The sequence below is a fragment of the Lepidochelys kempii genome, chromosome 2 (genome assembly GCF_965140285.1).
Source record: "Lepidochelys kempii isolate rLepKem1 chromosome 2, rLepKem1.hap1, whole genome shotgun sequence".
Taxonomy (NCBI): domain Eukaryota; kingdom Metazoa; phylum Chordata; order Testudines; family Cheloniidae; genus Lepidochelys; species Lepidochelys kempii.
In genome coordinates, this window is record NC_136381.1 from 268,325,897 (window position 1) to 268,350,100 (window position 24,204).

General features: G+C 51.7%; 1 protein-coding gene across 2 annotated transcripts; it reads right to left on the reverse strand.

Moving 5' to 3' along the window:
• Positions 1-1,638: 1,638 nt before the first annotated feature.
• On the reverse strand, positions 1,639-9,557 carry LOC140905771 (uncharacterized). Of its 2 annotated transcripts, none has more exons than XM_073329224.2 (4): positions 9,434-9,557; positions 6,561-7,237; positions 4,124-4,327; positions 1,639-3,016 (listed from the first exon to the last, which is right to left on the reverse strand). In XM_073329224.2, the coding sequence occupies exons 2-4, from the start codon at positions 7,096-7,098 to the stop codon at positions 1,974-1,976; spliced, it is 1,785 nt and encodes a 594-aa protein (XP_073185325.1). In that variant the 5' UTR covers positions 7,099-7,237; positions 9,434-9,557; the 3' UTR covers positions 1,639-1,973. The 2 variants fall into 2 exon arrangements, with proteins under 2 accessions (XP_073185325.1, XP_073185326.1); XM_073329225.2 differs by lacking the exon at positions 9,434-9,557 and adding an exon at positions 9,338-9,366.
• Positions 9,558-24,204: the final 14,647 nt, after the last annotated feature.

Sequence of the window (24,204 nt, forward strand, 5' to 3'; positions counted from 1 at the left end):
CTAAGGGTATAACGCGGGCACCAGCCAGTGTGTTAAGAGATGTCCCACCTGGAAAAAGAGTTGATGGAGTTCCCAGTCTGCTCGAGAGCTATTTGGGAACACCGAGCATTGTATAAGGGAACAGGCGTGTGCAGAGCAGGATCCATCAGGCCAATGACTCGCCCTCAGCTGGATTCACACCATCCTGCCCATCAGCCCTCTGGTCAGGAAAGCCAGCACCCCGGTAGCCATCCACTCACCCATTGTCCTCCGGCCACTGACCAGCCTGCCCCAGGAGAGCCTGGGGGAAGGAGCTGCAGGGAGAAGCTGCCAATGCAAAGAGGCATTTCGGAGCCAGAGGACGGGCATCTAAAGTGGCACTAAATATTAACCAAGAATGGGTGCAGTGCCCATCCCCCCAGCTTTAACCAGCACTGAGTCCACACACAGGCTTGGGTTTGGGTTTTTTTTTTTTTTTTAAAACAGAAGTTTATGGTTATATGCAAATTAGGTTATTAAATGATTTGCATAAAATGTTCTCGCAGGACAGCGACTATTCCTAATTCCCCTCCTCCCCCCAGAAAGTAGCGACCCTACTCAGCCTAGCGCACTTGCACATCTGCCCCCTGCCGTCAGGCACATGCCCCGGGTCACACACACACGCACCTCCCAGATGGCGGAGTGCAGCATTTCCATGCAGCCACCCCCCCCGGCCTTGTCTTAAAATAGCTCCCCCCCCCCCGGCTCACATGCACACGCCCCCCACAACACAAGCATCTCTCCTAAATGCACGACAGACACGCACCCTCCCACCGCTGCTCGGACTCACCTCCCCGTGCGCTCACACACACACACACACACGTACGTACGTGCACTCAGCCCCCACCCCCAGCCACTCCTGCTCGTACAAGTGCGCCGCTGCCTGATTGTCCCTGTGCCCCCAGCGTGCCCTGCCGGGCAGTCATACACTCCTGTGCACACACCTCTCGGGTGCAATCACAGCCAGTCACTTACACCCCTCTCTCTCACACACACACACACAGCATGCCCCCCTGCATTCACACCTTGCCATCCTGAGCACAGCTGGCTCTCCCCCATGGCCACAGACATCCAGCTGTGTGCGCACACATCCTGTGTACATGGACTGGGCACTAACACCCCCCCACTGCTCAGACAGACACCACCTTCACAAGCACACATGCTCACGCTCATGCCATGGACACCACCCCTCCTACGCCCCCTGGCAACCAATCACAGCCTCCCAGGGTTGCTCACCCTCACTTACACCCCTCCATTCCCAAACAAATCCCCCTGCCACACGGCTGCCTCATTCACACACACTGGACTTGTGTCCACACGCACAATGCAGTACATGCTCACCCACTTGCACTCAGACACGCACCACTATGGCCTTACACACTTCCCACTGCACACCAGCCCTGCAGAGCTCTCCCGTATATGTGCCACGTGCTCACACCCATGCATTCCTTCACATCTGCCACTGCAAGTTCACAAGCACATGCATTCGCCCCCCCCCCCATATCTGCAGTCCTGCCTGCAGCCCATACACTCACACCCCATTCTCACTGACATGCACACCACAGGCTCGCACACTTCTCCCCACGTCGCACCCCCCCCCACACACACGCCTTCCCCCCCCCGGAGAGGTGCTGGTGCAGACACTCAAAGTGCACCCACACCTGCCATAAACTTACACTGGCATTGTCGGTTCCCCAGCTCTCACACTCGCACCGAGGTGTTTGCACACCGGGCATATTCCCAAATGGTCCCCTCTCTCCCCCCCGCCACACACACGCCTCCAGCACACACACGCAGCCTCTGTAGCGGGCATCCCCCGCCTCCCACCACACTCACCCCTGCCCTGCCATGTCCAGGCGCACGCGGCGTGCCCACCCCGTGCGCTCACCCCCCGGCTCCGGGAGGGCTGTCCGCACACCATGTCCGTCGCTGGAATTGACAGCCCCCAGCCACTCCTAGCTATTGGTCAGGAAGAGGCGTCTGTGTTTGGAGGCGGAGCCACGCGGCCGGCCCCGGCGCCGGCCCCGCCCCCGGCTGCCATAGGGGTTCCTGCTGGCCATGGCGCTCTCTCCCCAGCCGGCGCTGCCCAGGGTGGGCCCGGGGAAGCTGACTTCCGCTTTGGGCGGCTGGTCTAAGAGCCCGCCGGCCTCGGCCTCGGCGGGCGGGGCCTGGCTCTGGCGCGCGCCGGCCCGCTCCTGCCGCAGGTAGCGCAGCTCGTCCCGGATGTCCGTCAGGACGCCCAGCAGACGGAACTGCAGCTCCCTGTCCCGCGCCCGCTCCTCGCGCTGCGTGGCCCGCTCCTCCTGCCACATGGCCAGCTCCTGGTGGTACAGCTGGTCCCACTGCTCCTCCAGGTCCAGCAGGCGGTGGATGTTAGTCCTCCAGCTCTCCCTCCTGCCCTCCCGCAGCCAAGAGCAGCCCAGGCCCCGCGAGGGCGGCACCGGGGCAGGGGGCTGGTCCTCCTGAGGCGAGGCGGAGGAGGGCAGGGACTCCTCGGTGAGCGCGCCATGCAGCGGGGAGCGCGCCTGCTGCTGATGCTGCTCCTCCTCCTCCTGCTGCTGCTGCTTCTCCCACGTGGGCCCCATCAGTACCCTGGGCAAGGAGCCCACCTCGGGGCCCCGGCTGCCCTCCTCCTCTTCCGGCTGGGAGGCGTCCAGCACCCTGCCCAAGGAGGGGAGGTCGGAGACCCCTTCGTGGGCCCAGTCTGCGTGAGCGTCCACGTGGTTGAGCGTATCCTCGGGGAGGGAGCTCATGGAGCCCTGGGAATTGCACCGGCGGATGAGCATGGCCTGCCGGGATGCCTTCGCGCTTTCCTCGGCCGACAGCTGGGACTCCGGGACAGGCTGAAGGCCCATCGCTGCGCCGGGGCACCCGTCCACCTCCTGGCCTTCCCGCTCTTCTTCCTCCGACATGGAGGCGTAGGAGACAAGGGACTCGTTTCTCAGAGGCGGGGACATGGCCGACATCTCTGGAGTTCGCAGCTCCGGCCCCGATTCGGCTGAAACAGAAGAGAAGCTAGCAGGTAAGTCTATCTGCTTCACCGTCTGTGGCGCCATGCATTAGATTCCCAATTGGTCCCCTCTCCCCACATCCCTGGGAACACCCCAGGATCTTCTTCTTACTAAAAATCCACTCAAAGCAGCCACAGACACACAGACCCCTGGCAGGGCTGCATGGGCGCTGCTCAGACCCACCAGGAACGTTCAGTATCCTTTCCTGACAGCGGCCAGAACCTGCTACTTTGCTGGCAGGTGTAAGAAGCCTGCGGTAGCAGATATGGGATAATCTGGCCCCACAGAGGGAGTCTCCTCCTAAACCCCAATACTTTGAGGCTGTCTTGAGCCCTGAACCATGAGGTTGTTACATCCCTTCCAATTTATTTTTGAGGATTAAGTTGGATAATGCTGGCTAGTTTGCTCATCCATATAAATGCTCACTCTATCTTGGAATCTTGCTAAATTCTTGACCTCAACAATATCCAGTGGCAGTGAGTTCCACAGGCTACTTGTGTGCTGCAGGAAAAATGTTTATTGTCTAGGATCAGTTTGAAATTTGCTGCCTTTTCGTTTCATTGACTGTCTCCTTGTTCTTGTGTTAGAACACTGGACACTAGAGGGCAAGAGCACTGGAATAGTCACCCACAGTTTGAGCACTGTGAATGCACAAGTGTTTGCCCTGAAGCTAACCACTGGGCTGTTCGAAGCAGACAGTGGAGACACATCTTTGCAAAGAGTTTCTCCAGGAGTGCATGGAGATCTGAGATTTGACTATGGGGCCCTACTCCATTCCGGGTGTAACTTCACTGTGGCTACGTAATGGACATGCTTGGCCCAGGTTCTCAGAGTCACAATCATTTCACCCTTTTTAATAACAAATGTAACCACTCCTTGGCCTTCAACAGCATCCCCACTGCGGCGCCTGCAGGAGACAGCGCGTCACAAAAAAGTCATTATTAGTGTGATCATTTTCCCCATGCTCAGGAGCCTCTGGCTGAGCCTTTAACAGGCACCAGCCACTGCTTTCCCCAACTATCAAAGAGGCCTGTGCCCTGGACAGTCAGCCTGGCCTTCACTGTGGCTACTGGCAGCTTCTCCATTACTCCTACCTGAACTGCTCTGCCCCTCGCCTCGGCTGTATTCACAGATCACAGAAGGGTCTGGACTCTGGACTGCGAGCCGAGGCACGGCAGAACCTTCCACGTCAGGCAAAGAAGAGGGCTGCCCGTTGGTGTCTATGTAGATGCTGGGGTGGCTGACTGCAGGCTGGAAGGACATGATCGATTGTTTGGACGCACCTGGGAAGAACAAGTCTGCAAGAGAAAGACGATTGACTTAAGAGGATAGCGACTATCATGCTATCACAGGCTAGGATTCCCCAAGGGAAACATCCTATAGGACTTTTCATAGATCCCAAGGCCAAGAGGGACCATTGTGATCATCTGGTCTGACTGCCTGCATAGCCCAGGCCAGGAAACTGCCCCAAAATGATTCTTAGAGCAGATACTTTAGAAAAACATCCAACCTTGACTGAAAATTGTTAGTGAAGGAGAATCCACCACCACGCTTGGTCAATTCTTCCAACAGTTAATTACTCTCACCATTAAAAATGTGTGTCTCATTTCCAATCTGAATTTGTCTAGCTTAACCCAGCCATTGGAATTGGAATGAACCCCACAGAGGCATGTAAAAATTACTCCAACAAACTACAGAACTTAAGTGAACTAGATGCTTTCTATAGGTTTTCAGAACGGCCCTATAAAATTCTATAGCAGGGAGATCAGTCTCTGATCAGCGCTCCAGGACGGTCCAAAAACACCCTACAGAAAGATCAGGATTTTCTATGAAGTCCAACAGGATATTTCCATTGTGTTTTTATATAAGCCGTGTTTAGCCCCAAAACAGCCTGGATTTTTTACAGTATACATTTAAATTAACAATTTGTGCTTGTATGTCCCTCCTTCACCAAAAGCTAGTGATCTGATCTGATCTTAAAGGTGAGCAGCAAAGGGAACGAAAATTGGAGTTGGCCCCTTTTATTTATTTTTGGTCCTCTATAAAGTATAAAAGGCTGCCTGAAATGGTTCTTTAAACAAACAAAAAACCCAAGGTTTTGTTTGTTTGACCTTCAACATATTGAGAATGTCCAGTCTGGTCTTTCCTGCTTTAGTGGTAGTTCCAGACATCTGGACTAGGAGCTCTCTCCATGTTTCACTGAAGGAGGAGAGAGTCTTTAACCCTGAGGTTTCTCTCCCAAGTGTGTCTCATGCACTTGAGTTAAATAGTGGGTAACAAAAAGCAAATAAAACAAAGAGTTTTAATCACTCTGGAAAAAAAATCACTCTCTCAATTAGGTCCCACTCCTTCAAGGTACTTAAGCACATGCCTAACTTTAGCACCAAATCAGCAAAGCACTTAAGCACATGCTTAACTTTAAGCAGTGTGGGTAAGTATAACTGAAATCAAAGCATGTGCTAAAGTGCTTTGATTAAGAGGGATGGCCTTGAGTATGTTTAAAAAGTTAGACAGGTGCATAAGTGCTTTGCTGAATCAGAGCCTTCATCAGGTGACTCTTGACATCAGACAAATCATGCATGTTCCTTCAAGTTCTACAGTAGAGCAGAGAGGCTCACAGGAAAGAGAGACCAGAGGAAACCTACATTTCTAATGTAAAAACAAGCAGACTCCCTTGTGCCTCCCCATCCCCCACTTTTGGTTTTTGGGTGTGGGGGGAGAAACTTTTCAACCCTACTTGATACACCTGAGGACTTGTTGTCACTGCAGAGTTAACTCGAGTGCTGCCCAAATCCTGCCCACATCCAAAAGCCCTGAACTCCGGTTGGCTGGCTTATCCAAGGATAGAGGCTAAAGCTCAAGTGAGCACAACGTGTCAGCAAGTGCAACCACTGCACAGCTCCAGTGCCATTTCACAGTGGCACTGTTGACTCCGAAGAACACATGCCCATGCAGTCAAAAGAGGGCACGAACCCATGATTTTCCCCCTTGCAAGTCACCTGTAAAAGGGATGCGATCAGGCTAGACGCAGTATTTAGAGGTTTTTAAAAACAAAAAAGTTTTACAAAACCGAAGAGCAACAGGAATATTTTCACCATTTTTTAAAAAAATTCCAGGGAAAACTATTTCCTTTAGTTTGGCTATTTGAGTATAAACATTTCCCAGCAGCCTTTGCCACCCAGACATGACAGTATTCTCCTACTGCAGGAAAACCCAAAAGGGAGACTGACTAGAAAAAAGGCAAAACTGACAAGTCTTTTTTCACTATCCTCTCTGAGCTAGCACAATAAGTAAATGTTCACCAGGAACCAAGTCCCAGAGGGCCAGGGATCTGTTACATTACTGTTAGGTGAGGCTGATGTGTTCAGATGATGACAACAGGATGGAAACAGATATTCATGAAAGCCCCTTTCCCTGGAGGAATGGTCTTCTGGCTCCATCTCCTTTACCCATAGACCTCCCTGACCCTACCACCATTGTGAGCTCATGTGCATCAGACCTGCTATCAGAGAAACCCAAAGGTTAGCTCACCGGGGTCAAAGATGATCTCGGGCTCTGAATCATGGCTGGCCTGTAAGAAGGTAGAGGCCACCATCTTCTCCAGGGGAGTGAGGCGGGGTTTGTGGAGAGGCCCTCCTGCCCTGTTCATAGGGGGATGCTTCTTTGAGGTGATCTTCTTCTTGACGTCCAGCCGAAGGTCTCGCCACTTGTGCTTGAGATCATCAATGGAGCGCTCCGTGTAGCCCAGGAAGTTGACCCGGCTCTGGATCTGGGTCCACAGCTGCTTCCGCCGCACAGGGTGAGCTCGGAGGGATTCGGAGCCGTAGAGGGCGCTGAAGTGCCGAACCACGTTCCAGACCAGAGTCTCTGTCTCGTCGTTGGAGAAATTGGCTTTCCTCTTCCGGCCAGATGTTGCCAACCCCTGGGAGGCTGCAGCAGAAGTGGAAGGGGCACAGTTGAACCTAGGTCCCCACTCCTCTCGGTCGGCTCCTGAGGAAAACATTGGGCTCCGGGACCCAGAGGGAGCCGAAGAAGGAGGAGCAGAAGCCAGAGCAGCTGAGGAATCCATGGTGCCAAGGGGAAAAAGGCCTGGAGCCAATCCTGCTCCGGGACACAAATCCGGACGGATATGGGTGGTTTGGGAGGATTAAAGAACTGCTCCAGAGTGCCAGGTGGCGGGGGAGACGCTCATCCCAGCTTGAAAGCACCTGAGAGAGGAGAAAAAGCCAGAGGTAAAGGCGGGCTGTCTAAGCACCCTCCTTCGACAATCCATCTTGTAGTGGAAGAGTTGATAACCCCCAGTTAGACCCATTAGCCCACTCCAAGCCTGGGATCCTCCGTGGGTGGAGAACCAGAGCCAACACCTGCTTGGTCAGACATGCATTACAGAAGAAAGACTTGCCCGTCCTGCTAAGCGCTCTGTGCCTCAGTTTCCACATGTGCGAATGGGGATAATACTGCACCCCTGCCACACTGGGGAGTTGTGAGGACTGCAAGGTGCACAGAGACCATGGAGATGGGGACCAGGAAAGTACCGAAACAGCTGGATATCAGACCTGGTCCAAAATTGCCCAACAGAACCATGGTTTTCGGTCAGAAAACGCCCCTTTGTCAAAATCGAACTGTTCCACGGGAACCTGCCCATGCCAGCGAAATTTGGTTTAGAAAGGGGGAAAAACCGTGAAATCGAGCTTTTGCACAAGGCTTGAAACGGCCCCTTGAGACCTTGGCCAGGCGGAACGCTCCAATGTCTCGTTTCAAAGTAACTTCGTCTGGAATTTGTCTGGTTTCGTGATATTATGATTTCATTTGTAGATACTACTCTATAGCTTATAAAATATACGCTACAGCGCACACATGCACCCATAGTGTGTATACACATGCACCCACAGAGCACTACCAAGCGCACAGAATCATAACGCGCACACACAGGGCTTTGCCCTGCACACGCGCGCACACAGGGCTTTGCCCTGCACACGCGCGCACACACGCACGCACACAGGGCTTTGCCCTGCACACATACGCGCACACACGCAGGGCTATGCCGTGCACACACACGCGCACACACACGCACACACACGCGCACACACACACAGGGCTATGCCCTGCACACACACGCGCACACACACACAGGGCTATGCCCTGCACACACGCGCGCACACACACACAGGGCTATGCCCTGCACACACGCGCGCACACACACACAGGGCTATGCCCTGCACACACGCAGGGCTATGCCCTGCACACACACGCGCACACACGCAGGGCTATGCCCTGCACACACACGCGCACACACGCAGGGCTATGCCCTGCACACACACGCGCACACACGCAGGGCTATGCCCTGCACACACTCTCCAAGCTCAACATTTTCTGCATACCACGGCCGGCTGGGGAGCTAATCTGCTCCGCTCCGCTCCCCCCGCCCCAGCGCTGAGCCGCTCAGCGGCCTCCTGCGAGCGCAGCCCGCCCGGCTGGGGCCGGCCCCCCGCGCCCGGCCCCCCCGGGCTGCTCCTGCGGCAGCGGCGGGGCTGGCAGGCGGCCGCCTTTTGTTCGCTTCCCCCTCCCCCGCTCGGCGGGGCGCGGGTCGGAGCCGGCGGCGCGGCTGGGGCTGCAGGGCCGGACAGGGACGGGGCTGGACGGGGACGGGACGGGACGGGACTGGCCTGGCCTGGCCTGGCCTGGCCGGGGGGGGGGACGGGGACACGGGACGAGACTCCTGGGCGCCCCCCCACCCCGGGCAGGCCCTCCCCAGGGGCCGCCCGCACCGCACCCTGCTGCCCCAGCCCCGCGCCCGGCGGCGGAGCGCGCCCAGCCCGGGGCGCCCCGGCCCCCGCCGAGGACAATGGGAGCCCCGGGCGGGCTCCGCGGTGCCGGAGCCGCCCCCCCGCCTGGCTCGGCTCCAGCCCGGCCGAGCCGCCGCTGCAGCAGGGAGAGGCGCGCGGAGCCCCCGGGGCCAGCCCGGCCGGCGGCTCCAGTTCTGGTGCCGCCGGGGAAGGGCCCTGCCCCCCGGGGCGAGCGGGGGGGGGGGACCCCGGCCCCCTGCCGGGACCCGCGCTCCCGCCGCCCCTCCGGCCAGCGCCGCAGCCGGTGGGTCCCGCTGCCAGAGCGGGGGCCAGCGGCGAGAGCCTGCGTCGCCCCCCGGGCAGGGCTCGCGGCAGGCTCGGCTCGGCTCCCGGGGGCGGCCCGGACGGGGCGGCCCGGCCCGGCGCTTCGCCCTTGTCCGCGAACTCCCAGCCCCGCCGCTCGCCCCGTGCCCCGGCTGCTGGGGCCAAGCGGCCCCGCCGCGCCCGCTGCCCACGGCCCACCTGAGCAGGGCGCCCACCCGGCGGCGGCGCTCGGGTCCCCCCAGCGCCCGGCCGCAGGCTGGGCTCCGCGCCCCGGCTCCCCGCGCCCGCACTCACGGCGCTTGGCGCTGGGCGCTCCAGCTTCTTGGGCTAATGGCTCCTGACTCAGAGGAACTCGCCTTCATTTCCTCTGCCTCCGAGTGGCAGGCTCGGCGAGCCTGCTGCTGCCCTCTGCTGGCTCCCGACCCACGGAGGCTTGTTCTCCGGCGGGGGTGGCGGGGGGAGAGGTCAGCTACAGGGTTTGCTTGTTGGAGGCACCCTGCACACGGTCTAATAAACGGACCCCCCCCCCGCCCCCGCTCCACCTTGGCTTGGCACGGCACAAATGCTGCCTTCTCCCTCCTCCTCCTTCTGCTTGGCTGAGTTCCCCAACACCGAAACCTGGGATGGAGCAGGTGGAAAGCAGCCCTCAGGCCAGGAGAGATGGCCTCTACTCTGGGCTCTGCTACAGCCTTCCTGTGTACCCTTGGCCACATCCCCTAGCCTCTCTGTGCTTCAGGTCCCCAGCACGAAACTGGGGACAGTGATGCTCCCCTACCTCACAGGGAGCAGGTGAAGATTAACCCATAAATATCTGGGAGGAGGTGCTCAGATGAGGGGGGGGGGGCGTCTAGGCAGATAAAAAGATTGCAGTTACATGATGCAATTTTTCTCTGTTTCTGTATAGTTTTGTTTCTCTTATCTCCCAGCCCCAGTCTGTTATATCCACTTGTTGCATCCTGACACCTAGATGGTGAACTCTCTGGGGCAACGAGTGTTTTCTGTGTTACTTCTCTGTGCAGCAGCTAGCATAATGGGCCATGTGTCTTACATTCAAACAATATACAAGGAATAGCAGTTTTCATGTACACTAGATCCCCAAAATGTTTTCTATAGAATTAAATAAAACAGATAAGATAAAAAATAACAGAAAGGGAGAGAAACTGAGTGTAGGAAAAGGAATCTGAGAACCTAGCAAGCTACACATGCAGTCCACCTAGGGAGAACCTGGGCAGGATTTTTCCTGTTGCATACTCAAGATAGTTCAGTCCAAAGCTGACTGCAAAGAGTTACAAAGGGGTCTCACTAAACTGGGTGACTGGGCAACCACATGACAAATGAAATTCAGTGTTGATAAGTGCTAGATAATGCACACTGGGAAAAATAATTCCAACTATACATACAAAATAATGGGGCCTAAATTTGCTGTTACCACTCAAGAAAGTGATCTTGGCATCATTGTGGATAGTTCTCTGAAAATAACAGTCAAAAAAGCAAACAGAATGTTAAGTACCATTAGGAAAGGGATAGAAAATAAGACAGAAAATATCATAATGCCTCTATATAAATCCATGGTGCACCCACATCTTGAACATTGTGCCCGGTTCTGGTCACTCCATCTGAAAAAGGACAGAGTGGAACTGGAAAAGTTTCAGAGAACAGCAACAAAGATAATCAAGGGTATGGAACAGCTTCCATCTGAGGAGATATTAAAAAGATTAGGGCTGTTCATCTTAGAAAAGAGACAACTAAAGCAGGGTATGATAGAAGTCTATCAAATCATGAATGGTGTGGAAAAAGGGAATAGAGAAGTGTTATTTATCTGCTTCCACAATACAAAAACTCGGGGTTACTCAATGAAATGAATAGGCAGCAGGTTGAAAACAAACAAAAGGAAGTACTTCTTCACACAATGCACAGTCAAGCTGTGGAACTCATTGCCTGGGGATGTTGTGAAGGCCAAAAGTATAACCGGGTTAAAAAAAAACCACTAGGTAAGTTCATGGAGGACAGCTCCATCAATGCCTGTTAGTCAAGATGGCCAGGATGCACCTCACTCATCGATTGTCCCTGAACCTCTGACCGTCAGAAGCTGGGACTGAACCACAGGGATGGATCACTCACAATTGCCCTGTTCTGTTCATTCCTTCTGAAGCACCTGGCCACGGTTGGAAGACAGGATACAGGACTAGATGGACCATTGGTCTGATGAAGTATGGCCATTCTTATGTTCTATATCCAGTCCAAGATGGAGGTTCCCTTGGGAGAGTAGCTCACGATCTAAGAGATTGGTAGAGAAAGTCAGGGGATTTGGCTGAGATTTGAAAAGCAGATGGCGAGCTGATAGGACAGAGGATTACGTGTTGTCTACACACACGTTAGAATCCATTTAACTACACCGATATAGCGAAAGTGGGACAACCCTCCTACTGTGCACGCAGTTCTGCTGGTATAAAGGAGCTTATCCTGGTTTAGCTGATACTTGTCAGAAAGGGGAATAAGCTATAAGGTGTCGTTATACTGGTGAGCCCATGTCCAGACTAGCAGTTATATTGATATAATGAAGGTGGTTAAAAAAAAATCACACCCTACTCGAAATAGTTATACCAGTACAAAAGCTATGTCTAGGTGAGGTCTTACAGGAAAGATACAGGGAGAGAGTGGCCTCCCTGAGCCTCGAGGAGAAATGCCTTTGTCCCTGGGGCTCCCCTGTGACAGGGGTACAGGGACCAAGTCAAGGACAGGATTGTGGGAGGTTCAAGAGACTAGTAAATCCCATCCCAAATGTGCATATTAGCAGATCATGGACAGCTGGTGGCACCCTCGAGACTGGATGCTGAGTCTCTCTGGAGGAGAAGAGCTGCTGTTAGAGAGGGAGTGAGCTCAGGAGGAGGAGCCAGCACCTAAACCGTATGGTGTGGGAGGAAAGAGGTGGCTGGTTCAGTTTCTGCCCGGTGACAGCGCGGCAACAACACCTGCAGCCCTGGAAACCAAAGGAGGGAGTGGAGTGGCAAAGCAAGATGTGGGGGAGTTTCAGTTTAGGCAGGGCGCAGGTGAAGCGTGAGGGTGTTTGTCTCTGGCTAGTGCATGGCCTCTGTCCCCAAGGAAGAGAATGGCTGTAAATGGTCATCAGCGAGGACCAACCTTTCCTGGTGTTCTCTTTCCTCCAAAAAGAATTTCACAAAGGGCCTGATCCTGCCACTGCCAGGTCTGCGAGGGGCTGAGCACCCTCAGCTCCCACCCCCTGCAATGTGCTTAATCATGACACAACAACACAGCCTGAGGAGCAGTTTGCTCAAGTGTGGGATTAAGAATATAAGATTAAGAACAGCCAGACTGGGTCAGACCAATGGGCCATCGAGCCCAGAATCCTGTCTTCCGACAGTGGCCAGTGCCTGGGCTTCAACGGGACTGTACAGTACAGTTAGAAGTTTAGGGTCACCCTGAGCATGGAATTGCATTCTTGACCATCTTGTCTAATAGCCATTGATGGACCTCTCCTGGATGAATTTATCTAATCCTTTTTTTGAACCAAGTTATAATTTTGTCCTTCACAGCATCCCATGACAATGAGTTCCGCAGGTTAACTGTGGATTGTGTGAAAAAGTACTTCCTCTTGTTTATATGAATCCTGCTGGCTATTAATTTCATCGGCTGATCCCTGTTTTTTGTATTATGGGAAAAGGTAAATAATACGTCTCTGTTCACTTTTTCCACACCATTCACGACTTTACAGACCTCTATCATACCCTCCCTTAGTTGCCTCTTTTCTAAGATAACAGCCGTAATCTTTTTAGTCCCTCCTCATATGGAAGCCATTCCATAGCCTTGATTATCTTTGTTCCCCTTCTCTGGACCTTTTCCAGTTCCACTCTATCCTTTTTGGGGTGACCAGAATGGGACACGATATTCAAGGTCTGGATTTATAGAGTGGCATTGGGATATTTTCTGTCTTATTCTCTACACTTTTTACTAATAGTTCCTAACATTGTTAGCCATTTTGACCCCTGCTGTGCACTGAGCTGAAATTTTCAGAGAAGTATCCATGGTGACTCCAGGATCTCTTTCTTGAGCGGTAACAGCTAATTTAGAACCCATAATTATATATGTGTAGTTGGGATTATTTTTTCCAATGTACATTACTTTGCACTCATCAATGTTGAATTTCATTTGCTATTTTGTTGCCCAGTCACCTAGTTTTGTGAGATCCCTTTGTCATTCTTCATAGCCTGTGTTGGATTTAACTATCTTGAATCATTTTGTATCATCCACAAATTTTGCCATTTCCCTGTTCAACCCCCATTAATGAACACATTGAACAGTACAGGTCCCAGCACAGATCCTGGGGGACCCTGCTGTTTAACTCTCTCCATTGTGAAAACTGACCATTTATTCCTACCCTTTGTTTCCTATCTTTTAACCAGTTATTGATCCATCAGAGGACCTCCCTATTATCTCATGACTAGTTAGTTTTCTTAAGAGCCTTTGGTGAGGGACCTTGTCCAAGGCTTTCTGAAAATCCAAGTACACTGTATTGACTGGATCACCCTTATCCACCTGCTTGTTCACACCCTCAAAAGAATTCTCCGAGATTGGTGAGGCATGACTTCCCTTTACAAAGGCCGTGTTGATTCTTCCCCAACAAATCATGTTTATGGATGTGTCTGATAATTCTGTTCTGTACTATAGTTTCTAGATGAGTTACTAGTCCATAATGCAGGAGTGGCTCATTTTGACAATTCTCTTTGGTAGATGAGCCCCTCACAGCAACTGGATTAATGGAAAAGTCCCTAGAAGCAGCTATTTAAAAAGTCCCAGCAGATTCAAGGGGTCTTGTATTGAGCTTTGTTGGAACTCTGCAACACCCGTCACAGCACTTTATCAGAGTCACCAGCTCAGCAAGCCATGGGCAGAGGTGCCAGCATCTAACAAACGTCTTGAGTTAACCCTGATGCAGAGACATGCCAGGAAAGGAGAGAAGAAATACCATGGCACAAAGGTCAACCAGATACCCTGGCTGCAAGTGGCACAGAGTGTTAGAGCCAAACAGAAAGTGGCCGGCAGCCTGCCCAGTCAGCAGTGAGACCATTTACCCCAACAGCTGATGTCATAACCACCCCCAGGCTCAGTGCTACCGGAGGTGCAGGAGATATCTTGCTAGAACCAAGGAGCACATTGGCTCTCTTGGTGATGGACGTCCACAACGCTACCACCAGTGTGCCTGTGACATGCTGTAACCAGCCCCACTGCAGGGAGTGGCTGTAGGACACCAGTCCCGAGTGGCCTGGTAGCTCATGGGGTGCACCATGCGCTCAGAGGAGTCCAAGCAACGGGCTCTACAGGCTCCAGCAGGGCTGGCACCTGCCTGGGCTTTCCTAAGATTGTCCCTCTTTTGAGGTGGCTGTCTCAGGAAATCTGCCAGGGTGCTTTGTACCCACTGCCAGCTATCTATTCTCGTGGGCTCAGGATCATCCCAGATGTCCCAATTCTTTGTCCCTCAGACTCCAGCCCTCCTGGGCTCCGCACACAACAGTCACACACCCTGAGTGACAGAGGGTTCCTTCCCTAGGGCTGGCCGAAATAAACAACGGCAGGCACTCTGGGCATGGTTACTGCCCCAGTTAAACCAAGAGAATCCAACTGATCCTTGCCCAGTCCTTCGCAGCAGTCTAGTCCAGCGATATGACACCTAACAAAGGCCTGGGTAAGCTCTCCACATTGTCCGCTTGCCTGCAGGCCACAGCCCTGTGTCCTCCCACTGTAGCTACAGCCAGCACCAGGATGTGTCTGTCCGGCTCCCAGGGCCTCCAGCCCCAGCTCTCAGGCTGCCCACTCTCCAGCCGTCCCTCTGCAGCCAGCTCCCAGGCTGCGGCCTCCAGCTCCCTTCTGAGCCAGGTCCACTCTGACCTCCTTCACTGATTGCTGTGCTGGAGGGATTGTGGAGTCCTCTGCAGGCTCGGTGTTAAACGAGGGGCTAGCACAGTGTCCCCCCCTTCCCCGATACACCCTCTCGAATGAGCCAGCAGGGTCCTTACAATGTCTCTATCCCCTTGGTGAAAATGAAAACCAGCAGTCACGGCAGCAAACACAGGCTCTAGGACGCAGTCCCACCGTAGCCACTGAGCAGAGCAGTTCTGAGGTCAAGAAGTGGCTGTGTGATCAATAAGCCACTGAGGTTGAGAGGCCCAGCTGCAAGGGGAGGTAAAATGTAGAGGTCCGGGCACCAAAAAGCCAGATCTTCTGCCCTCTGCCCAGCGATCCCTGAGAAACGCGATTCCCCTAGAATCTGTAGATGGATAATTCAGAGGCGACAGTGACAGGGGAAGGGGCTGCAGGGGCTTCTGCCAAGGTGAGACCTGGGCAAGGACAATGGAGATCGGGTGGGATCTCTGGATTTGTCCTTTCAGTGGCTCTCTGTGGTCCTCAGAGTCTAACATTTTGTTAGTAATAATGGCAAGTTTTCAGCCCTTCTGGTTGGGTAGAGGCTTCTGAATGTAACCCTGTTTCCCTGCGGGATCTGCATTGATACTGGCTGCACCAGTAGCTGCCAAGGAAACATGACCTGCCCAGGGGTGGTGGTGCCCTTTAAAGGCTGATGTTGTTAATCCTTTCACTGCTGAGCTTCATGTCAGAAACACCCGGCTGGAGCCCTCATCCAGCGAAACTAGATGCTCCTGAAGTCCCGCTCATTATAGAAGATATTCTGCAGCAATAAGGCTGAGTTTGGAAAACACACAGAATATTTGACTCTCTGATCACTGAAATACCAGCAGAAAAAAAATCTACCCTGTGGGCCTGATCCTGAGGGGCGCTGAGCTCCTGCAGCTCCCTTTAATGCTTCCCCCAAATCATTCCATGGGGTTTACAGAACAAACCACAGGGCAGGTCTTTTCCCCAAGCACGGTGGGTTTCTCAGCTATCCCTTATCCCCCCCACATGGGATCTGAAGACTGCAGCACCCACACTCCGCCCCCCCCCCGCCCTCCGCCAGCACAGATCCAATGTAGCTGTGTTACCAGGGCCATTCCTGGCTCCACCTCACCTCCCCAGGACCCCCATTAAAAGGGGGATTTCCCTTCCACAGAAAGAGCCCATGGACCAGATAATACAGCTCAGTTGCCCAATCAGTTGCATGATTTTTCCGGGGTTTTCTCCATGCAGCTGATGGGGCAATCTCCCCAAACCCAAAACAAAACAAAAAACGACACCAGGCTGCGTGTCAGGGCCAGCCCGGGGACATGGAGCAAGCTGCTCACTATCAGGGCCGAAGGGCAGAGATCAGTCTGGGACCAGGCCAGGTCAGGTAAAAGCTGCAAAGTCAGAGTCCATTACCAAACTGAGAACTGGGGTCAGTCCAGACCTGGCCAGGTTCTTTCACCAGGGTTGTTACCTGCACAAAATTCTCTGTTACACACACTATAAGGCACCCACTTTACCCTAAATTTGTTGCCTGCACACCCTAGGACATCCCACCTATACCTAGTTCCTAGGGCTCATGGCATAACCCGGTTGATTTAGGCACCCGTACCCTTTCCCAGTTCCTAGGGCTCCAGGCGAAAGGCACCTAACTTTACCCCTCCATAGGCTCCGGGCTCTACTCCTCCGTGGGCTCCAAGGGCTCCGGGTAAACACCATTCCCTGTGGACTCAGAGCAAACACCCATTCTCTGTGGACTCAGGGCTTAATCTTTTGTGGGTTTGTGGGGTCTTTTACCAGTGAAAGAGCTTTACACAGTAATATCCTACTTAACCTCTATTTATTAACAATTATCAAAACAGACTGTACACACTAAGCATACAGTGCTCACCACTCCCAATAAGACAGATGAACTTTTCTTGATGGCCAGTCAGGATCAGGTCATCTGGGGAAACTCCAGCTTCTGCCTGGTGTCATTAGCAGAGTGTTGAGGTCTGGCAGCTCTGAGCTTGGGGCTGTGTCCTGGAGTTGGTTCCAAAGAACTTCCTTTTGGACCCCACTTTATATAGTGAAACTTGAGTCTTGCTTAGCTGCACTTTAACCAATCATTTTACTAAAATATTACTAAATCATTTTCTAAACAATCCAAACATGTTGTAAAACAATCCTTAAATCATAGAATATCAGGGTTGGAAGGGACCTCAGGAGGTCATCTAGTCCAACCCCCTGCTCAGAGCAGGACCAATCCCCACTAAATCATCCCAGCCAGGGCTTTGTCAAGCCTGACCTTAAAAACGTCTAAGGAAGGAGATTCCACCACCTCCCTAGGTAATGCATTCCAGTATTTCACCACCCTCCTAGTGAAAAAGATTTTCCTAATATCCAACCTAAACCTCCCCCACTGCAACTTGAGACCATTACTCCCCGTTCTGTCATCTGCTCCCACTGAGAACAGTCTAGATCCCATCCTCTTTGGAACCCCCTTTCAGGTAGTTGAAAGCAGCTATCAAATCCCCCCTCATTCTTCTCTTCTGCAGACTAAACAATCCCAGTTCCCTCAGCCTCTCCTCATAAGTCATGTGTTCCAGTCCCCTAATCATTTTTGTTGCCCTCCGCTGATGTTTTCCAATTTTTCCACATCCTTCTTGTAGTGTGGGGCCCAAAACTGGACACAGTACTCCAGATGAGGCCTCACCAATGTCGACTAGAGGGGAACGATCACATCCCTCGATCTGCTGGCAATGCCCCTACTTATACAGCCCAAAATGCCATTGGCCTTCTTGGCAACAAGGGCACACTGTTGACTCATATCCAGCTTCTCGTCCACTGTAACCCCTAGGTCCTTTTCTGCAGAACTGCTGCCTAGCCATTCGGGCCCTAGTCTGTAGCGGTGCATGGGATTCTTCCGTCCTAAGTGCAGGATTCTGCATTTGTCCTTGTTGACCCTCATCAGATTTCTTTTGGCCCAATCCTCTCATTTGTCTAGGTCCCTCTGTATCCTATCTACCTCTCCTCCCAGTTTAGTGTCATCTGCAACCTTGCTGAGGGTGCAATCCACACCATCCTCCAGATCATTTATTAAGATATTGAACGAAACCGGTTTGAGAACCAACCCTTGGTGCACTCCACTTGATACCGTCTGCCAACTAGACATGGAGCCATTGATCACCACCTGTTGAGCCCGACAGTCTAGGCAGCTTTCTATCCACCTTATCGTCCATTCATCCAGCCCATACTTCTTTAACTTACTGGCAAGAATACTGTGGGAGACCATGTCAAAAGCTTGCTAAAGTCAAGAAACAACACATCCACTGCTTTCCCCTCATTCACAGAAGCAGTTATCTCATCATAGAAGGCAATTAGATTAGTGAGGCATGACTTGCCCTTGGTGAATCCATGCTGACTGTTCCTGATCACTTTCCTCTCCTCTAAGTGCTTCAGAATTGATTCCTTGAGAATATCAGAGTTGGAAGGGACCTCAGGAGATCATCTAGTCTAACCCCCTTCTCAAAGCAGGACCAATCCCCAATTTTTTTTGCTCCAGATCCCTAAATGGCCCCCTCAAGGATTGAACTTACAACCCTGGGTTTAGCAGGCCAATGCTCAAACCACTAAGCTATCCCTCCCCCTGAACTCAACCATCTCATGGTCACTGCCTCCCAGGTTCCCATCCACTTTTGTTTCCCCTACTAATTCTTCCTGGTTTGTGAGCAGAAGGTCAAGAAGAGCTCTGCCCCTAGTTGGTTCCTCCAGCACTTGCACCAGGAAATTGTCCCCTACACTTTCCAAAAACTTCCTGGATTGTCTGTGCACTGCTATATTGCTCTCCCATCAGATATCAGCGTGATTGAAGTCTGCCATGAGAACCAGGGCCTGTGATCTAGTAACTTCTGCTAGTTGCCGGAAGAAAGCCTCGTCCACCTCATCCCCCTGGTCCGGTGGTCTATAGCAGACTCCCACCACGACATCACCCTTGTTGCTCACACTTCTAAACTTAATCCAGAGACTCTCAGGTTTTTCTGCAGTTTCATACTGGAGCTCTGAGCAGTCATACTGCTCCCTTACATACAATGCAACTCCCCCACCTTTTCTGCCCTGCCTGTCCTTCCTGAACAGTTTATAACCATCCATGACAGTACTCCAGTCATGTGAGTTATCCCACCAAGTCTCTGTTATTTCAATCACATCATAATTCCTTGACTGTGCCAGGACTTCCAGTTCTCTCTGCTTGTTTCCCAGGCTTCTTGCATTTGTGTACAGGCACTTGAGATAACTTGCTGTTTGTCCTGCTTTCTTAGTAAGAGGCAGGAGCCCTCCCTTTCACGTTCTCCTGCTTGTGCTTCCTCCCGGTATCCCACTTCCCCACTTACCTCAGGGCTTTGGTCTCCTTCCCCCGGTGAACCTAGTTTAAAGCCCTCCTCACTAGGTTAGCCAGCCTGCTCGCAAAGATGCTCTTCCCTCTCTTCGTTAGGTGGAGCCCGTCTCTGCCTAGCACTCCTCCTTCTTGGAACACCATCTCATGGTCAAAGAATCCAAAGCCTTCTCTCTGACACCACCTGCGTAGCCACTTGTTGACTTCAGCAATTTGACGGCCTCTACCCCGGCCTTTTCCTTCCACGGGGAGAATGAATGAAAACACCACTTGCACCTCAAACTCCTTTATCCTTCTTTCCAGAGCCACGTAGTCCGCAGTGATCTGCTCAAGGTCATTCTTGGCAGTATCACTGGTGCCCACATGGAGAAGCAGGAAGGGGTAGCGATCCAAGGGCTTGATGAGTCTTGGCAGTCTCTCCGTCACATCGCGAATCCTAGCTCATGGCAAGCAGCAGACGTCTCAGTTTTCCCGGTCGGGGCGACAGATAAATGACTCAGTCCCCCCGAGGACAGAGTCCCTGACCACCACCTCCCGCCTCCTCCTCTTGGGAGTGGTGGTTGTGGAACCCCCATCCCTAGGACAGTGCATCTCATGCCTTCCAATCGGCGGAGTCTCCTTCTGTTCCCTTCCCTAGATGTATCATCTAGCCCACTCTCCGCATTAGTACCTGTGGAGAGAACATGAAAATGGTTGCTTACTGGTATCTGTGCTGCTGGTACATGGACGCTCCCCTTTCTTTTTCTGGAGGTCACATGCTGCCAAATTTCTTCACCATCCTCCTGTCTCTGCTGCGCAGCCTGCTCTAAATCTTCAGAACGTTGTGCCCGTAGAAGCATATCCTGATGTCTGTCCAAGAAATCTTCAGTTTCTCTTATGCAACGCAGGGTCGATACTTGTTTCTCCAGACCTTGAACCTTCTCTTCCAATATGGAGACCAGCTTGCACTTTGTACAGACAAAGTCACTTCTGTCCTGTGGAAGAAAGACAAACATGGCATACCCAGTGCAGGTCACAACAGCTGAATGCTCCCCATCTATATTACCTTCCTTCTACGAGCTTCCTCAGGAGTTGTAGTAACTACTCAGAGAAGCCAGCAAGATGTAAGCCTCAGTGGGCTCTCCCCGGGTGAACTCCCAGGCAAACTCCCTCTGTTAGCCTCTCTGCTGTTCACTGCTCAGCTGGTTCACAGCTGACTGGCTTTTTATAACAGTCAGGCCCACTCGAGGCTCACCTGGAAAAAAGCACTCCCAATTCACAACTTTTCAAACAAACAACCAGTCAAGCACATGGTCAAACTGTCCAACTGTCCCCACAACAGACACTCAGATACTCACCAACACAGCCTCCCTAATGCAGCCCTTAGTGTACCTCCTCTCAGACAGATCCCAGGCAAACTCCCTCTGTTAGCCACTCTGCTGTTCGCCGCTCCATACCTCAATCATACCTCACCACCATGGCTGATTTACACCTAGCAAAATTAGTTATGCAACTGACAGAAGCAATCAAAGAGCCAGACAGAGACCATACAGATAAACAATAGAGAAGTAGGGACCATAAAGGCAAAACAATAAAGAAATAGGAATTTCACAACCACAATTTGATAAGTGATTTCTTGTCATACAGAATGCTATCAAACAAAGTTTTCTTTAACTATCTTAAGATTTGTTTCTTTATCTTGTGATGATGGGTGTTATTAGGACAGGATTCCTTCTGAACAGCCCAATATTACATTGTTTTAATGTTATTTAGATGGAATGTGAGGATGTGACTTTCTGCTTCTTAGCTCATGGCTGCTGCTCTCTTAATATGGCCACAGACAAAGGCCTCATCCTTACAGGGTCAGCCACAGTCTTAGGCCAAAGACAGAAAACCAGGGATGGGGGTAAGGAGCCAAGCCTATGTTGAGAGCTGGGAGTATGAGATCAAGGCAGGTGTGCACCAGAGGTCTGTGTTACTCAGACAGCTCCCAGAAATGTCTTCCTAGTTTATATGGGAAATGCCCGCCAATCAGGAAACCACAGGGGGCTGTTGCTCATGCCCTTTAGGGCAGGACTTCCTGAAGGGGTCAATCTCTCAGCACCATGTGGTGGCCACCCTGCCTGAGCCACCTGCCAGGTGGTGAGGCAGAATCAGCAGCTGACTCAAACCCTTCCAATCCTGGTTGTAGGCTGTGGGTTCTTACATCAAGATTCAGGGTGTCAGAAGGTGCTGAGTGTATAATGCTTCTGATTGCAGGGCCCAGTGAGGTTAGGTGACATCGCTGTCTGTGTCTCCTGGGAAGAGTGGAAGGTTGTAGCTGTATCAGGATTTGATGAGGGAGAAGTGCTAAATGTTGACCTAGCTGGGTAAGGATGTCAGACCTAGGGATAAATTGCTTCTGGAGTCTCAGGGATTTCCCTAGACACACACACCCCTGAATTTTCCCAGCACCCCCACAGTGGTCAACTAATTAAGCAGTGTTGCCAATATAGTTATTGGTTGGAAATCTGATTTGAAATTGAAACTTTAATTCACACTTTAAAAGCATATACGTGATGTGATAAAATACTTATACCTGAAAAAGCATAACAGCGTTTGAAAAGTATGAACAAATACTGGCTTCCTCACATAGCTGTTGTTTTTATGACAATGTCGGCGCATTTGTTTTGGGGATGTTGGCTAACGTAATAATTTATATTCTGATTTGTAAGCAAGGTCTGAATGAGCTCTTCCCTGACAGCTAGTGATCAGCTGGGGGATGAGGGAGAAAGGCTTACATGAACACATCTACTCTGCCTCCGTATCCAAGCAGACAGATTTGTGTTGCCTAAGTGATCAATTTTTGCTGGTGTTGAGTTACAGTTTTGGCTGGTGTTGGGTGACAAATCGTTTCTCAGCCTAGGTGGCTAAGATCATGTGTAGTATAAATTCTAAGCTACTGAGGAACAATCTTCACTCACTGATATATTTGCTTTCCACAACCAACCATACAATGGTCCAGGGACATCTACATAGAATCACAGAATATCAGGGTTGGACGGGACCTCAGGAGGTCATCTAGTCCAAACCCTGCTCAAAGCAGGACCAATCCCCAACTAAATCATCCCAGCCAGGGCTTTGTCAAGCCTGACCTTAAAAACTTCTAAGGAGATTCCACCACTTCCCTAGATAACCCATTCCAGTGCTTCACCACTCTCCTAGTGAAAAAGTTTTTCCTAATATCCAACCTAAACCTCCCCCACTGCAACTTGAGACCATTACTCCTTGTTCTGTCATCTGCTCCCACTGAGAACAGTCTAGATCCCATCCTCTTTGGAACCCCCTTTCAGGTAATTGAAAGCAGCTATCAAATCCCCCCTCATTCTTCTCTTCTGCAGACTAAACAATCCCAGTTCCCTCAGCCTCTCCTCATAAGTCATGCGTTCCAGTCCCCTAATCATTGTTGTTGCCCTCCGCTGGACGTTTTCCAATTTTTCCACATCCTTCTTGTAGTGTGGGGCCCAAAACTGGACACAGTACTCCAGATGAGGCCTCACCAATGTCGACTAGAGGGGAACGATCACAGTCCCTCGATCTGCTGGCAATGCCCCTACTTATACAGCCCAAAATGCCATTGGCCTTCTTGGCAACAAGGGCACACTGTTGACTCATATCCAGCTTCTCGTCCACTGTAACCCCTAGGTCCTTTTCTGCAGAACTGCTGCCTAGCCATTCGGGCCCTAGTCTGTAGCGGTGCATGGGATTCTTCCGTCCTAAGTGCAGGATTCTGCATTTGTCCTTGTTGACCCTCATCAGATTTCTTTTGGCCCAATCCTCTCATTTGTCTAGGTCCCTCTGTATCCTATCCCTACCCTCCAGCGTATCTACCTCTCCTCCCAGTTTAGTGTCATCTGCAACCTTGCTGAGGGTGCAATCCATACCATCCTCCAGATCATTTATTAAGATATTGAACAAAACCGGTCCGAGAACCAACCCTTGGTGCACTCCACTTGATACCGTCTGCCAACTAGACATGGAGCCATTGATCACCACCTGTTGAGCCCGACAGTCTAGGCAGCTTTCTATCCACCTTATCGTCCATTCATCCAGCCCATACTTCTTTAACTTACTGGCAAGAATACTGTGGGAGACCATATCAAAAGCTTGCTAAAGTCAAGAAACAACACATCCACTGCTTTCCCCTCATCCACAGAGCCAGTTATCTCGTCATAGAAGGCAATTAGATTAGTGAGGCATGACTTGCCCTTGGTGAATCCATGCTGACTGTTCCTGATCACTTTCCTCTCCTCTAAGTGCTTCAGAATTGGTTCCTTGAGGACCTGCTCCATGATTTTTCCAGGGACTGAGGTGAGGCTGACTGGCCTCATCGAACACATCACTGGCCATCGACAGTACCAGGAGGCGTGAGCCCGAGCAACATCGTACATCGACTACAAGAAAGGGACCGAGAGACTTTTTCCGTTGGACCATATGAACTGGACCCATAAACTCACTGAACATTAAATCTCACCAAGTGCAGGTCAATCCATCCTCATCATAGCATCCACTCATTATACTCCACATCTGAACATGGCCATTATATGAACAACATACCCCCATATCTCAATGTCTGTACTTTGACCCGTTAACCTTCTACCCCAATCAGGGATATTGCAGATTATATATTCCTTATGACATCCAATCTTAAACCGAATTTCACACCCCTTGATAATCTGTATGTTATTCTCTGATAACCAGAAACGTCTACGCTTATACTCTGTACCTTTCTTTTTTTTAAAAAAAACCCATCATCTTAATA